Below are 13,804 nucleotides of genomic sequence, written 5' to 3'. Positions count from 1 at the left end.
AAAGAAGTTTTGGCTCTTATTTTAGTATATTTGCCTGTACTTGACCAAATTTTAAAAATAAACAAAATTAGATGAAGCATAAAGTCAGAACTTCCCCTTGTTTGTTTTCAGTAAAAGGAAAATCGGAATACAATGATCTCATCTGGAAATAAAAACTCCCTCTTAACAGCTTCTTGAGTTAAACTAGACTCCAGCACAGGAAAGTGCTTGAAGATATTGCACTCATCACTTTTACTTACTTTTTCAGAAAGCGTCTGTTTGCTGGCATGAAGTTGAAGAAGAAGAAAAAAGGCGAGAAAGGGTTGACTATTGCAAACAAAGATGCACTGGGTAAGGCCTCATAAATCAATATTGCAACTGGGAAGAGCAGGTCGGGGATTATAGTATATCTAATATCATGTGAACTCGTTTGAATTGTGTCTTAGGGCTCAGTATTGATTAAATGGGCAGTAAACTGCTTATCACTCACAAGTAAACAGAGAGCTAATTCTTTTTGCATTCACTGTTTTGTTAAGTCCCCCTTCAGGTTCTGTGAGTTCAGACTGGTGTATCTGGTAGAGTAAAACAATAATATCAGCCTGACTCTTGCCATAGAGAGATGACATAATTTTGAAAGTTTATTTTCTACTCTAGGGATAGATAATTCATTATAGGTGTGTAACTCCTCCAGAAGATCTGCTGCTTCTAGAACCATAAGAGCACAACCTGAATAGGCTCTGATGGCTGGATGGGCTGTCTTGATAAAGCTGGGAGCTTTACTTAGTAGCTATTCTCCTCTTAAATATATGACTCCTCTCCCTTCTCCCCTTCTCTCTCCCGTTCTCCCGTTCTCCCGTTCTCCCGTTCTCCCCTCTCCTCTCCTCTCCTCTCCTCTCCTCTCCTCTCCTCTCCTCTCCTCTCCTCTCCTCTCCTCTCCTCTCCTCTCCTCTCCTCTCCTCTCCTCTCCTCTCCTCTCCTCTCCTCTCCTCTCCTCTCCTCTCCTCTCCTCTCCTCTCCTCTCCTCTCCTCTCCTCTCCTCTCCTCTCCTCTCCTCTCCTCTCCTCTCCTCTCCTCTCCTCTCCTCTCTTTTTTTTTGCTTTTAACAGATGTGGATGCATCCACAAGACATGTAGTCTCTCTTCTTTCACTTAACCAACCATTGGTTTCCAAGCTAAGGATACATTCCCCTGCACATCCTACCACCATCATTTTTCTCCTGTCACCACAGCCCTTCCATTCACCAAAACCTGTAGTTTATTCACAACAAACTCTTCGCCTTCTGTAGCTTTATTTTGCAGTCTTATGCCTCAAATTTCATGGAATTTTTAAAACATGGATTACTATGTCATTAGTGCAACCCTTGAATTACAGTGTTGTAATCATAGAATCACAGAATGTTAGGGGTTGGAAGGGACCTCAAAAGATCGTCTATAAACCATCCATGTGTGTCTTGAGTCGCTATTGGGCAGAAACATGTATTTTGTGCCATAAGCATTATTTAGCTAAAGGGCACTACTTTTAAAAAGATTCTCCTCTGGTCCTTAGAGCAAGGGGTTTGGGCTTTTGGAGCAGAGAAAACTAAAGGCCATTAAACTTCTTATAAATACAGATATGTTCGAGTTTGTTTATTTTACACTGCATGAAATACACCGTGCTCTACAACATACCTTATACTTAGTTTACTTCAGTCTTCCATGTGAGCATTCTGATGTCTGTTTATTTCAAATGATTGTGTTTGAATTATTGGACAGGTCGGGATCCTTATGCTGCATCTTCATCTATTTCATATAGTGGCTTTGTTGCTGAAGACTCTGAACTAGCAAAGATACAGCAGTCACCAGTTCTTTCTTGTCTTGATTGCTATTTGGGCTTAAGAGATCTATCGGGGGAGTGTGCAGTAAGGGGATGTTGTCACTCACTGAACAATTTGAATTTTCTGTCACTGGATCCATACAGGGGAATAATTCCTGCTGGTCAGTTATGCACAACATACATATGGTTATTGACAGGAAAAAAGGATAGCGATACAGATATTAGAATGTCAGGAAAATGGAGCTGTAAAGTGAAAGAAGCATTGCAAAGAGTTTACATCTCAATAAAACCAAAATGGAACTCACAAAAAGTAGTTCAGGCAGGGCGTCATGCTGAGACACGCCTGTCCTCCAGCTGGGGGGGAAGTTTTATCTGTTTTAGTCTCAGAGCAAACAATACAGACTACTGCAAGCCCCTAATCAAACAGCATGCTCTAGAGTAAACAGGATATGGAGGGTAGTCATGGGAACTTGGCACTACAGATACAAAACTATGGACAGATGTTTTTGCCTCAAGGGCTGAAAGTCAGGCTATGCCTACGTGGATACAGAGACAAGTTCACCTTCCTTGTGTTCTGGGGAGATTGGAGAAGTGCCAGAGGGGCAGTCAGGGAACACATAAGTTATACAAGATTGCTGGTGGAAGAACCTTCATGGAGCTGGCTCATGTCTGGCTGCCTTGTACCACAAGCAAAAGTTGTGTCTGTCTGTACTTGTCTGGTGGTTTGAGTAGGGGTTTGTGGAAGCCAGCTGAAAAAGGAACATTCAGACCTGATGAGAGCTATCCAAGTGAGATTTACTGTACAATGGATGGTCCTTTGCTACCATCACCAGTTTCTAGACACCCCTCAAGTGACCATAGCTTTGCAAAGGGACAAGGAAGCACTATTACAACCCTTTATCTAGATTTGTAGTGGGAGCACAGTGCTGTAGAGTACTTGTAGAAAATGCACTTGGATGTGTTTCCTTTCATTTGATGCAAGGTCATCCATAAGGTCACCTAAGACACTGAGTATTGCTGGGCAAGTCATCTTTACTGTTGCAGGTACCACTTGACAGCTTCTAGACCAGAAATAACTCGTGTCCAGAGTCATTGAACATTTCTTGCTTATAAATGTAATTATTGGAACAAACTATAGGCACACAAATGTTAAACATTTGACTCCCTTCCCAAGTAAGGTGTTGAACACAGACGTGCCTGACAAGGGGAAGAGATGCTGGTAAGACTTCTTTCAGACCAGCAGGACAAAGCAGAGCAGTGTGGGAAGGACTTTTCTGGCCAAATGTAGATGTGTACATCTGAGTTAGTTGCTGACATTCCCTTTATGATCAGGAAGAAAAGTAAGCACTTCTGGAAGCTATTTGTCTCATCTGAGTATAACCTCTATACAAGATCCCACGAATCATGCTCTTCAACTCTCTTTTTCTGTCCTTGATCTTCCAGTTCATCATCTCTGCAAAGAGGAAAGGTGAGAAATTATTTCTAGTCTAGGCTTTGCTTTGGCCACTTGGAAGGGACTGAAGTGTGTCATACTGTTATGACAAACCATGGATGGCAGACTCACTGCTGCAAAGTAATACATGCAAAACCCAGCAGTAATCTGTCCCACTGTCTTTCTAGCAAATGAGAGATGGGGCAGTCAGATGCAACTAGTGCACACGTGCCTGTTGTAGGTGCACATGGAATGAAGAGAGTGGCTACAGCCCCAATTTACATGGTATATGATTTTGCACAGGAGAGGAGCTGCTGCTGTAATCAATGCTGCTCAGTACAAACCACTACTGTATCTCTAATTGCGGTACCCAAATAAATAAAATATTCATCTCATGCTGATGAATTCACTGCTCTGCTCCAAGTTAGCTTTTTACCAGTAGAAATCAGAGGTTGGTTTTACTTTCTTGATTGTTTTCTCCATCAGGTGATCATGATGAAAGTGCAAATCTTCACCATGACAGTCTCGGAAAAGAAGAAGAGGGAAAGGAAGACCTAATGAACAGCAATGCACTGTCCAATGTTTTTGGATCCTTAAGCCCAAAGAGTAGAAGGTGCTCCTTGGCATACCTTACCTAACGTCTCCCCAAAACACCTTTTCCATCCTTCTTGGGAATAGCATTGCCCTAGGACAACACATCTGCTGACAGAAAATCTGTTCACTGGCAGCAGTGATCGCTTCACTCCTGCTCTCCTACATGACAGGGTGGGATGTACTTGTCAGCAAGCTATTATCAGCTCAAGACGGATTGTCACCAGATGCTATCCAGTGCAAGGAGGGATAGAAAGGGATGCTGAGAGTACCTCAACTGAGCTAATGAACTCTGCTAATGAAAGTGAGCCAAAGGGGACAGCAATCTCTGTAGCCAAGAGCTTGTGTAGTTTTTTTTTTCATACAGCGGAGGAAAGGAGCCAGGTTTGATGGGATCAACAAATGAAATAATTCCCATGCATGGCGGGTAGCTGCCCTGGTCTCTGTGGATGCAAAACATTTCCCTATTACTAAGTATATGAGAAAGACAGAGATGGTCTCTGCTGATGAAACAAGCCTAACAGTTCACAACAAAGCTACCTTCTGTGAACAATGCTTGCTTAGTGATGAGCAGCCTTTCTGACATGAGTCCAAGCACCAGCTCTTGCCTAGAGATGCCTAATGACCTGTTTCATCATTTAAACAGGGCAAAGCTGGTGACCAGAATTCATGAAGAGGAGATGAAATCCCAGAACTACCAGGTGAGCAGGGTGTGATGGCCCTTATGCACCTGTGAAATCCTGAGGCAGGCTGGACCTGAGCCCAGGAGTGTGTGTGGTGTCCTTGTGCTCCACAGATTGCCATCACCATCATCGAGGCCAGGCAGCTGGTGGGTGAGAACATTGACCCTGTGGTGATCATCGAGATAGGTGATGAGAAGAAACAAACAACAGTAAAGGAAGGCACAAATGCCCCTTTCTACAATGAGGTAGGTGCTTTCTCTTGAAGAAGGCACTTTCTTCAATGACTCTGGGTGGCCTCCACCACTTGGTAGCTCAAGAGGGGTTGAACTAAGTTTGTAGCACCTGCATGCCTAAGCAGGGAGGTCTGTCCAGGAGCTGTTTGTGTTTCTAGCTTGGCCAAGCACCAGCAATAACTCCCTTGGGTTTAGCTCTAGTTGCTCTTTCTCTTCTCTATCTCTATCCATCCTGTTCCCCACTCCCTCTGCTGCATCCTGCCCTAGTAGCACTGCTGCTGCAATTTTTCAAATGCTCCATTTGGAAGCTTTGTCTAAATTGCCCCCTCAACCTCCCTTTTCTACTGTTTCACTGCTTCAGCATTTCTTTGACATGTGTCTATCCAAGCTAGTGACAAACAAGACCAAAACAATTCCCCAAAACAACTGGTCCGTTGGGTTTTCTTGTGCTTCCTGTCCCTTTTGACAACAGCCTCTGATGTGGAGTGAGGGCCATGGGTGTTTGCAAAGGGCAGATCTGTGCAGCCATGCAAGGAGGAGAATAGAAAACAGGTCTAGGCCACAGCATACATGAGCGAGGAAGAAAGGAAAGGGTTTTGCTGTGTGCACCTCCACCTACCCAGCACCCCCAGTGTCTCACCAGGTCTCTGTGTAGTAACCCAAAAAAGTTAAACCATGCTGCTGAGAACACTGGCTACCAGCACAAGGACAATTCTGACCTGCCATCCCTTTTCCCCACAGTACTTTTTGTTTGATTTCATTGGACCGCAGGTGTTCCTGTTCGACAAAATAATCAACATCTCTGTAAGTACCTCGGAAAGCTTAGCACAGTAAGTAAAGGTCATTGTTGTTTGTGTCACTTCATTTCTAAATGATTCTTCTTAATGTAATTAAAAATAGAAATAATTTTAGGTACGAAGTGTACTGTAAAGTCAACATGAAGCATAGGAAAGAGAAAGCATAAGGGAGAGGAAAGGAGGAAAGACAGCTGGCAATGATTTGAAGGAACATAACCCTAAAGGAAGATGAAGTGTGCACTTTCAGGAACACTCATTGCTGGCTTGGCAATCTGCAATGTAGAATGAGAACATTCAGGTTACTTAACTCTTGTGAGCATTGTCTTCATCCCTCTAATTTTCAAGCTGCCACTTCTTTCAAACGACTGAGTTGAAACTTCTGGCTTATCTCAGTTCCTCAGATACAACTGTTTCTAACTAAACTATCCAGGTACCTTATCCTCAGCAGCGGCTGGCAGGCTCTCCGGGAGTGTCAGTGGCTGGTTGCTATTAACATGGGAGTGGGCTCTGAGCGTTCAGTGCTGCTCCCACTGCTCGCTGCAAGTAAAGCCCCAGCAAAGCTACATCACATCTCAGAACAGCCCCCATAGAAGACTCACATGCTCTTGGACTTGGGGCACTAGATAGTGATTTGCAGTTTCGAAGGCCAGATCTGTGGAGCCATGCTAATTACCTTACCTGAGGCTCCTGACGTTCATCACTACATGTAGCAAAGCTGCTAAGGAATTAAAGAATTAAGGAAGATCTCATGAGACTCTGTATTTGTTTTACTTAGAAATATCACAAGCTGTGCCCTTCATGAGCTGTTTTTTTGCATTTCTACTGGCAAATGTCCCACCACTTGGCCAGAGAAATAAGCAGTGAGTTGTTGCCTCAGGAAAGGTTTTTCTCCCTGAAGTGCTTTGTCCATGTCAAAAAAGTACACCAGGAAATGGTCTGTGCTAGTTGTGCTTGACAGAGACAGGCAGTGGCCAGGAGGTATAGGAACATCTGTGCAAAACCTCTTAGAGGTTCACTGTGCCTGCTTCACTGAGCTGCTAGCAAAGTGATTTTTCCCAGCTACAGAAATAGAAAGTGTTCATTTACACGTGGCCAGTTAGACAACAAGGTTTTCAATGCTGGTAGTAAATTGACAGTCTGAATCTTAAGCTGCAGTTCAAATCCACTATATCACATGCACAGCACAAATGTATGAAATTCATACCTACATAATGTATCTGCAGATCTGACCTTGCCTTATCCCTGAGGACAGAGTTTACTACAGACTGACAATGGCCCATCTTTTGCATGGGAGCAGATATCATCTCACTGTTATGACTTATATCACAGTGTATGGCCCCTGTGTATGTTTCTGACATGGTTAGTATCAGCGCAGTACCAAGGCATCAGCTCTTGTAAGCTACTGCTGCTTGGGGATGTATAGTTATTTTTTTCCAGGATATGGCCAGACTTTCCAATCTCCCACTCTTTTGAATAGGATTCTATGCATCCAGTAGTGGAGGGGACAGTGCCAGCTTTCTGATTGTGTTGGGTGTGTGAGGAAATGTGTCACCATTACCTGCTGTAAATCTGCATAGTTTCATCAGGCTCAGCAATCTTGTTTGATTTATAGCTGGTGAAGGTGCAACATTAAGAAATTAAAGATCTTCTAGATAAAAATGATATTTTTTTTAAAAAAAAACCAACTAGCTGACACAGCACAGTGCTCATCTATGCTACTGAAAACAGAGATTCATTACCTTGCAACTTAGTTTTGGAGAATGAAATATATCAGGGGAATAGAAACAAATAGAGGAAACGTGCGCTGGGAGTGAAGGAAACCCTGGGGAATGGAAAATTTCACAGCACTTGCTTAGCATGAATCTCACTTAAGGAGAAACAAAGATTGACAGCCTCCATTACCAGCAATCATTCATGCACTGAATTTGCTTAATCTGTGAAAACAAGCTCATCTGCTTATGGAAGCTCCAGGAAAACAAAAAAGATTAGTGCTCTTGTCCCTCAGTTCAGCAGTTAGCCTAGCTGTATTCAAACCCTGCATTTTAGAGGAAAATAAGATTTTCAGTTTCTCAGCACCTGCTAGGCAATAGTTTTTTTCATCATTAGTATCTTCCAGTGCATTCCAGCAACCTTGTAATGATGCCATAGTAAAACCAAGATGCCCCTTTCATGCTAAACCTGTGTCTGCAATACTGAAATACTCCCCAGTTTAACACTTGTCCTCATTAAGAAAACCTGAAAAAAATCCTTCTGTTATCTATAGTTGGATCATCAATCAAGTCTGAAAAGACCCAAACCTTTAATTAGATACAATGTAGATGTAATGCTCCCTCTCAGAGAAGACAAGAGGTGTTTGCTGTAAGTTTCATGCTCACCTGTTTTGTTACATTAGGAAAAATACACTTGAAAAAAACATACCAGGAAAGATGCAGAACATTTAATAGAAGCAGTGAGTTCTTTTCTCAGCAGTTAAAAGCAACATGTCTACTACAGGGAGTGGAACCCCCCATCATTTCTGTGGGAACAGGGGGCATTTACCCAAGGACACGACATTTCACACAGTAAATCTTGAGGACAGAGAAGTGAAGTTTACACATTAACATTTAATGCTCTCTGAACATGCTGTCATGCCCTGGAGAGAAAATGCAAGGATCAATGAGACACCACCACCTTTGACTCACCACATATTCTCCTCCTATTTCTGGGTCTTAAAGAAACTCCTTTATTTTTTGGCTATAGAAAGGCTACAGCCTTCTTCCCACTTCAATCCATCCTGTGTTGGATCAGTTGATTTGCACAAGCTCCTATTTCCATGTAATTCCTCCAAAGCTGTGATTTTTGCCTGGCTTCAGGATAAAACCCACTGGTTTTCATGGCTTCTTCCCCATCCCTGTGTGCCCTAGAATCATTCAGGCTGGAAAAGACCTTTGAGATCATCGAGTCCAACCATCAACCCTACTCTACCTAGGAGCCCTATGATGGGACCTGGCAGCATCAGGGATTGAGAAAAGCAGCACCAGTGCATGAAGCATTAGCTTCACAATGGCTCCTCTCCCACATGAAGGTTGCTTAATTTTTAAGTTTTAATAGTAGAGTGAAAGAAAACTACTCTCTTGTCAACTCTTGATTTTTCAGCCTTAGAAACTACTTCCATGTTGAAGTGAGGAATTATCAAGGACAACTGAGTGGGTTCCCTAAATCATAGGGGACCAGTGGCCCCAGCCCTTTAACAGGGAACGACATTATGTTGCAACTAGAAACCTTCCGAATTTTCTGGTAGAGCTTGATGAAGGCATCAATAATCTTTACTTTGGAATGTATATCTCCTGGTCTTGAAAAAAAATGCACAGAATGAAGTCACATGACAAATCCTATGCAAAATCACAGAAGTCTTGCATCTCTATCTAGGATATGTAGGTCTAAAGCCAGGGTATGAAGTCTTCCAGATTCCTAAAATGCTCTCAGAGGCTTGATTGTCTACCTCCAATACTTAGATTATCTTCTGCGGGCTTAAATCCCTGGGAATTAGATTCTCTTTGCAGTTTGGCCAAGGTGTTCCAGATAATTCAGCCTTTCAGAAGCTTTTCCACAACCAAGGAATAGGTTTCAACCTTTTATGCTATTCTGAAACCATGAGAAATACATTTTTTGTGAAAAACAGTTCTAGAGCCAGTCTTCTCTTAGAAGACGTTACTAGACTCTGCCTTGTCTGTAAAGTAAAGCACATGCATGTATTTTAAAACCAGACACAGAAGTACATAGATCCAGGAATCATGACAAAGCAAAATTATAAATTAAATTTAAACTAAATTAGCTTAAATTCATTATTTGGCCGGAAGGATAAGGAGGCAGATTCACATTTACATCTGTATCACTTCTCTGATTTCATTAGTGTTGTGGGGGATAAATCAGAAGTGAGTCTCTTGGTTTATGTGCACGTTGAAATGTTGCAAAGGAACAGTTTAATTCTTTCTCCTCTGGGTGTACTCAGTTCTTATGGCAGTTCAGCTGTTGCACAGAAAGTGATACGATTTCTGCAGCCTTGTGTGAAACCAGTTACGCCCCATGAATTTATATTCATTATGATTTATTTAAAACTACAGGATAAGTAATATAACTGCATCTTCTCTGAAGATGCATTCATGTGATTCCTGTTCTGTGTAATCCTGGGACCTGGGATGAATCTGTGTAATTCCACCTGGATGCAACTATATTGGTTTCTAAATTGGCACAATATTGGGTAAAGAACAGATTTCAAATGCTTGCTGTATCTGCCGTGGCTATGTACACCCAATTTTGGGTGGTGCTGGATGTTGCTACTTATTACCTCTGAACCAAATGTGGTCTTTGGATTGCTCTTTCTTATACTGACTGGGAAGTGATATTCTTCAAGTGGCCTTTTTCTAACAGGTTATGCACAATAAACTGATTGGGAGTGTGCTGATAGGCTCGTTTAAAGTAGATCTGGGGACGGTGTATGGTCAGCCAGGTAAGTGGTGAATTTTCTGCCCTTTTTGTCTGTTAAATGAGATGTGAGGCGGGGAAGGAGAGGGGAGAGAGGCTTTTTTTGTTTAGATGCTTGTGGTTTATGCCAAGGGATAAACTTAACAAGGTTTTTGGAAAGGTTGTTTTCCTATTTGGATACTAGAGCACCAGATGAATTTTTGGAAGAAAGTTCAACACTGGAAACACCTTGACAATCTGCTCACTGGTGGGAAGAACTTACCAAGGACGGCTTTTCTTTAGGGGGTCAGAATGGGCAGCCGAATGCTCTACAAAAACCAACTCCACTCATTCATTACAGAGCATTCAAAGCTCTGCTGCATGTGTTGGGGTAGAAGGAGTGGAGGGAGGGAGAGCGGGGTGGAGTGTGGAAGGAACTGTAAGGAGTGCACAAGATAAGAGGAGGAGCAGACCATAATGGGAGAAGGAGGAGATGACAAAGGGTTGACCATGGGTCCACTTAACCTGCCATCTTCAGAGCTGTCCAGTGCTTTCTGAAATTTGAAGCTAAGATAAGAACACCTACCCCTTTTTGGCCTGTTTTTCACAACCATCCAAAATCATATATCTTTCTCTCCTCCATAATTACTAAAGGACTTGGTCTCACTCTTCGGGAATGAACGTATTAGGCCACTTGCTATAGATGTCAGTTATGGCAAAAGCGTAGAGTCATTCAGGCCACCCTCTCTTCAGGGCTCCTGCCTTTCCAGTGGAGGGAAATGGCCTGACTGAAGTGAGCAGTGTCCATCCGTACTCAGACTGCGATCGTCTCTGAATTGTGTCCTGTATTTCCTGCTCCTGGATGTTTTAAGTTTATCCACCTTACAGGTCATCAGTTTTGTAACAAGTGGGCACTTCTCACAGACCCTGCTGACATTAGGACGGGAGCCAAGGGATACTTGAAGTGTGACATCAGTGTGACTGGGAAAGGTGATGCAATACAAGCTACGCAGAAAACAGCTGATACTGAGGAGCAGATTGAAAAGTACTGCAACAGTTTCTTTTTTACCGCTTTATGCTTTCCTAAGTACCTCAAGAGACCTCTGCCTTCCTTTCAGCCCTTTGCTTGCTAGCTTAGGGTTAATAGCAGGATAGCATTGTACACCTGGCTGTTCTGATGTGCTCAAAGAGAGATTTTACAATCCTCTCAACTAAATTATAGGGCATGTTAGGGTCACTTCTCTGCAGCTGATAGAGTTGACCATGTCCTGTGGCTAAGTGCCAGGTCATCTCTGACGGAAGGTTCATTGATCTGAAAACAGCTAAATATTTCTGAAAAGCAGAGAAGAAGAAAAAATATGAGGAAAAGCTATTCCTTCTCCTCTATCAGATGTGTGTGCCTGGATATTTTCCATATGCTTAGATAAACTCAAGTGCATTAGCATTCTTCCTGTAAAACACACAAGTTCAAGGTGGTGAAGTACGCTGCCGGCATTATATAAATTTTACAGGAGCAATGTTTCTGGTCAGTACTGACATACCTGACCAAGTCCATGGAGAGTCACCAAGATGATGGAGGTCTGGAGCATGTTGGTTTCTCGAGCCCTAAGAAGAGCAGATTAATGGGGACCCTGCATAAAGTAGGCAGAGCCAGACTCTTTTCAGAGTAATATGGTAGAAGGATGAGAGGCTTTGGACTCAGGTTAGAACAAGAGGATTTCAGAACAGATACAAGAAATTTTTTTACCATGAAGATGGTCAAATGTAACAGGGGCCCAAAGAGACTGGGGAACCTCCATCTTTGGAGATATTCAGAGTTTACTGGACAAGGTCCTGAGCAATGTGGTCTAACTGGACCTGCTTCTATGTCACATAGACAAATTTGCTGAGTAATGCTGTATGGTTTTCTCATGGTAACCAGAAAATGTTTTGATTTAGATGCAGAAGCAAATTCATATGCCTTTTTGTGTCTTCTCAGGATGCAAACTAACTTGAGATGACAATTTTGTTAGAAGAAATATCACTTTGTTGTCCGAGTTTTCAATTTTAAGAAAATGGCTTCCTTTTTTCTTTCAGGAACCTCTTGATCCCCAAAGGCTTTCCATCTGAAAGACCATGGGCCAGATTTTATGTGAGAATTTACAAAGCAGAAGGACTTCCGAAGATGAACACTAGCATCATGGCCAATGTCACCAAAGCATTCATAGGCGACAGTAAGGACCTTGTGGATCCCTATGTGGTGGTCATGTTTGCAGGTCAAATGGTAATTGGGATCCTCTTCATCACAAATGTAGGCCTTCTTTCCTATTAGCTGTGCTACAGGCGGGTGATTATGCTGACGTCCTTTAACATAGTTACATACATTAAGCAAAACATGTATTTCTGTCATCAGAAAGAAAATTTTCAGTTCTTAAATTTTGCAGGAACAAAGGGATGGACACACTTAATGCCAGAAGGTCTAATAGCAGCCTTACAGCAGTAGGTTAGAGATAGGCAGCAGGAGGGGAAAGAGAATTCTGTAGATCTGTTACTAAAACATCAAGTTAGAAGACAGTGAATTGCCCAGTGTGGTATTAGGTAAGTGCTACGTTCTGGTCTCTCTAGAGTGAAAAAAAAGGAAGCAGGGCTGAAATCAATAAAGATGGTTCAATCTGGATTTTAGGGCTGTGTATTGACTTCCGAATTACTCTGCTGTAATTCAGGACCCCTGCAGCTTTTCTGTGGGTAGCAGAAGTGGAAGCATTTGGGTAGACTCCATCTCAGTGTTGCCTGACTTCATTGCTTCTAGAGCTCCTTCAACACCAAACATGGTGCTACAGAGAGCTGCTGAGAGTGGCGTTCTGACTTTGGTGGAAGAGGAGTCCAGAGGAGGTCCAGGGGCCTTTGTCAGGGAGCTTGTCTTGATTGTTTGTGTAAATAAGCAAAGAATAAAAATGGAAAGTATTTTAAGCCAGCAATGATTTCTGTGTGCAAGGAAGCCTTAGGGAGAACACCATTTAGTCCAATACAGATGTTTCAGGCATGAGAATGAGGGCCTTGGTGCAGATTTCATGTTTTATGGTGAATTCAAATTGCAAAGTATTACATCTCAAACTAGTATGGGTTAAAACCGTCAAGTGCATGCAGCTACTTCAGGTGTAATACAGGGCTGAAGAAGACATAAGAATGGGTCACTGATGTGAGCTTGCATGCTGGTGTATAAAATATGGGTTTAGAGGTATCATTGGTGGGTTTTCTGACTCAGTTCTCCCCACCGAAGATGAAAGTAGAAGGCCTACCTCAGCCTGCGACTGCACGGACTAAGATACGGTCCTGCTGCCTCCTTCAGGTTAGGAGGAACAGGTCTAGTCTCTACATCCCTAGCACACAAGCATATGCACAGAATGTGAGCCACAGTAATCATATTTTATACTAGATAAATTGCCTTATTTAAGGTAATTCTGTTGGTACATGCAGTCTGGTGGCTTTAATAAATTTCATCTTCTATGAGACAAACTGCGCTGCATTACCGCCACACAGGTATTTCAAAAGCCATTTGAATATGTGCAGTTTGTAGCAAAAATGCCAGTCTGGCTTCACAGATATATTTTGTACATAAGGGCCCTGAAGAATTAGATCTTATTGCAGGCTCTGCTGTCTGCAGATGAGAATTCTTTAACTGTAATATGGTCTTTTATTAAATATGGAGGGTAAAATAAACAAGCTAATAGAGAAGCCAAAGTGCTTTCAAGATAGGATATCTGTGCTTTAAAAATGACTGGAGAGATGTTGCTAAGTGCAATTCGTGCTATACTCATCGCCATTCTCCAGAGTCTGACCCCTCTGGGGTTAAAC

General features: G+C 42.5%; 1 protein-coding gene across 1 annotated transcript in view; it reads left to right on the top strand.

Moving 5' to 3' along the window:
* The first annotated feature begins 254 nt into the window (after window positions 1–254).
* FER1L6 (fer-1 like family member 6) overlaps window positions 255–13,804 on the top strand; it is a 65,492-nt gene continuing 51,942 nt past the window's right edge. The window contains exons 1-8 of the mRNA XM_086466046.1: window positions 255–330; window positions 3,710–3,836; window positions 4,461–4,515; window positions 4,611–4,742; window positions 5,472–5,534; window positions 9,938–10,016; window positions 10,859–11,015; window positions 12,047–12,233. Coding sequence (XP_086322172.1) covers window positions 267–330; window positions 3,710–3,836; window positions 4,461–4,515; window positions 4,611–4,742; window positions 5,472–5,534; window positions 9,938–10,016; window positions 10,859–11,015; window positions 12,047–12,233 — 864 coding nt within the window. The 5' untranslated portion in view covers window positions 255–266. The remainder of the gene's footprint in view (window positions 331–3,709; window positions 3,837–4,460; window positions 4,516–4,610; window positions 4,743–5,471; window positions 5,535–9,937; window positions 10,017–10,858; window positions 11,016–12,046; window positions 12,234–13,804) is intronic.

Source organism: Leptosomus discolor, chromosome 5, assembly GCF_034619465.1.
Source record: "Leptosomus discolor isolate bLepDis1 chromosome 5, bLepDis1.hap2, whole genome shotgun sequence".
Lineage (NCBI taxonomy): Eukaryota > Metazoa > Chordata > Aves > Leptosomiformes > Leptosomidae > Leptosomus > Leptosomus discolor.
The sequence above is the reverse complement of the archived record's forward strand: the minus strand, read 5'-3'. Positions and strand labels throughout refer to the sequence as shown.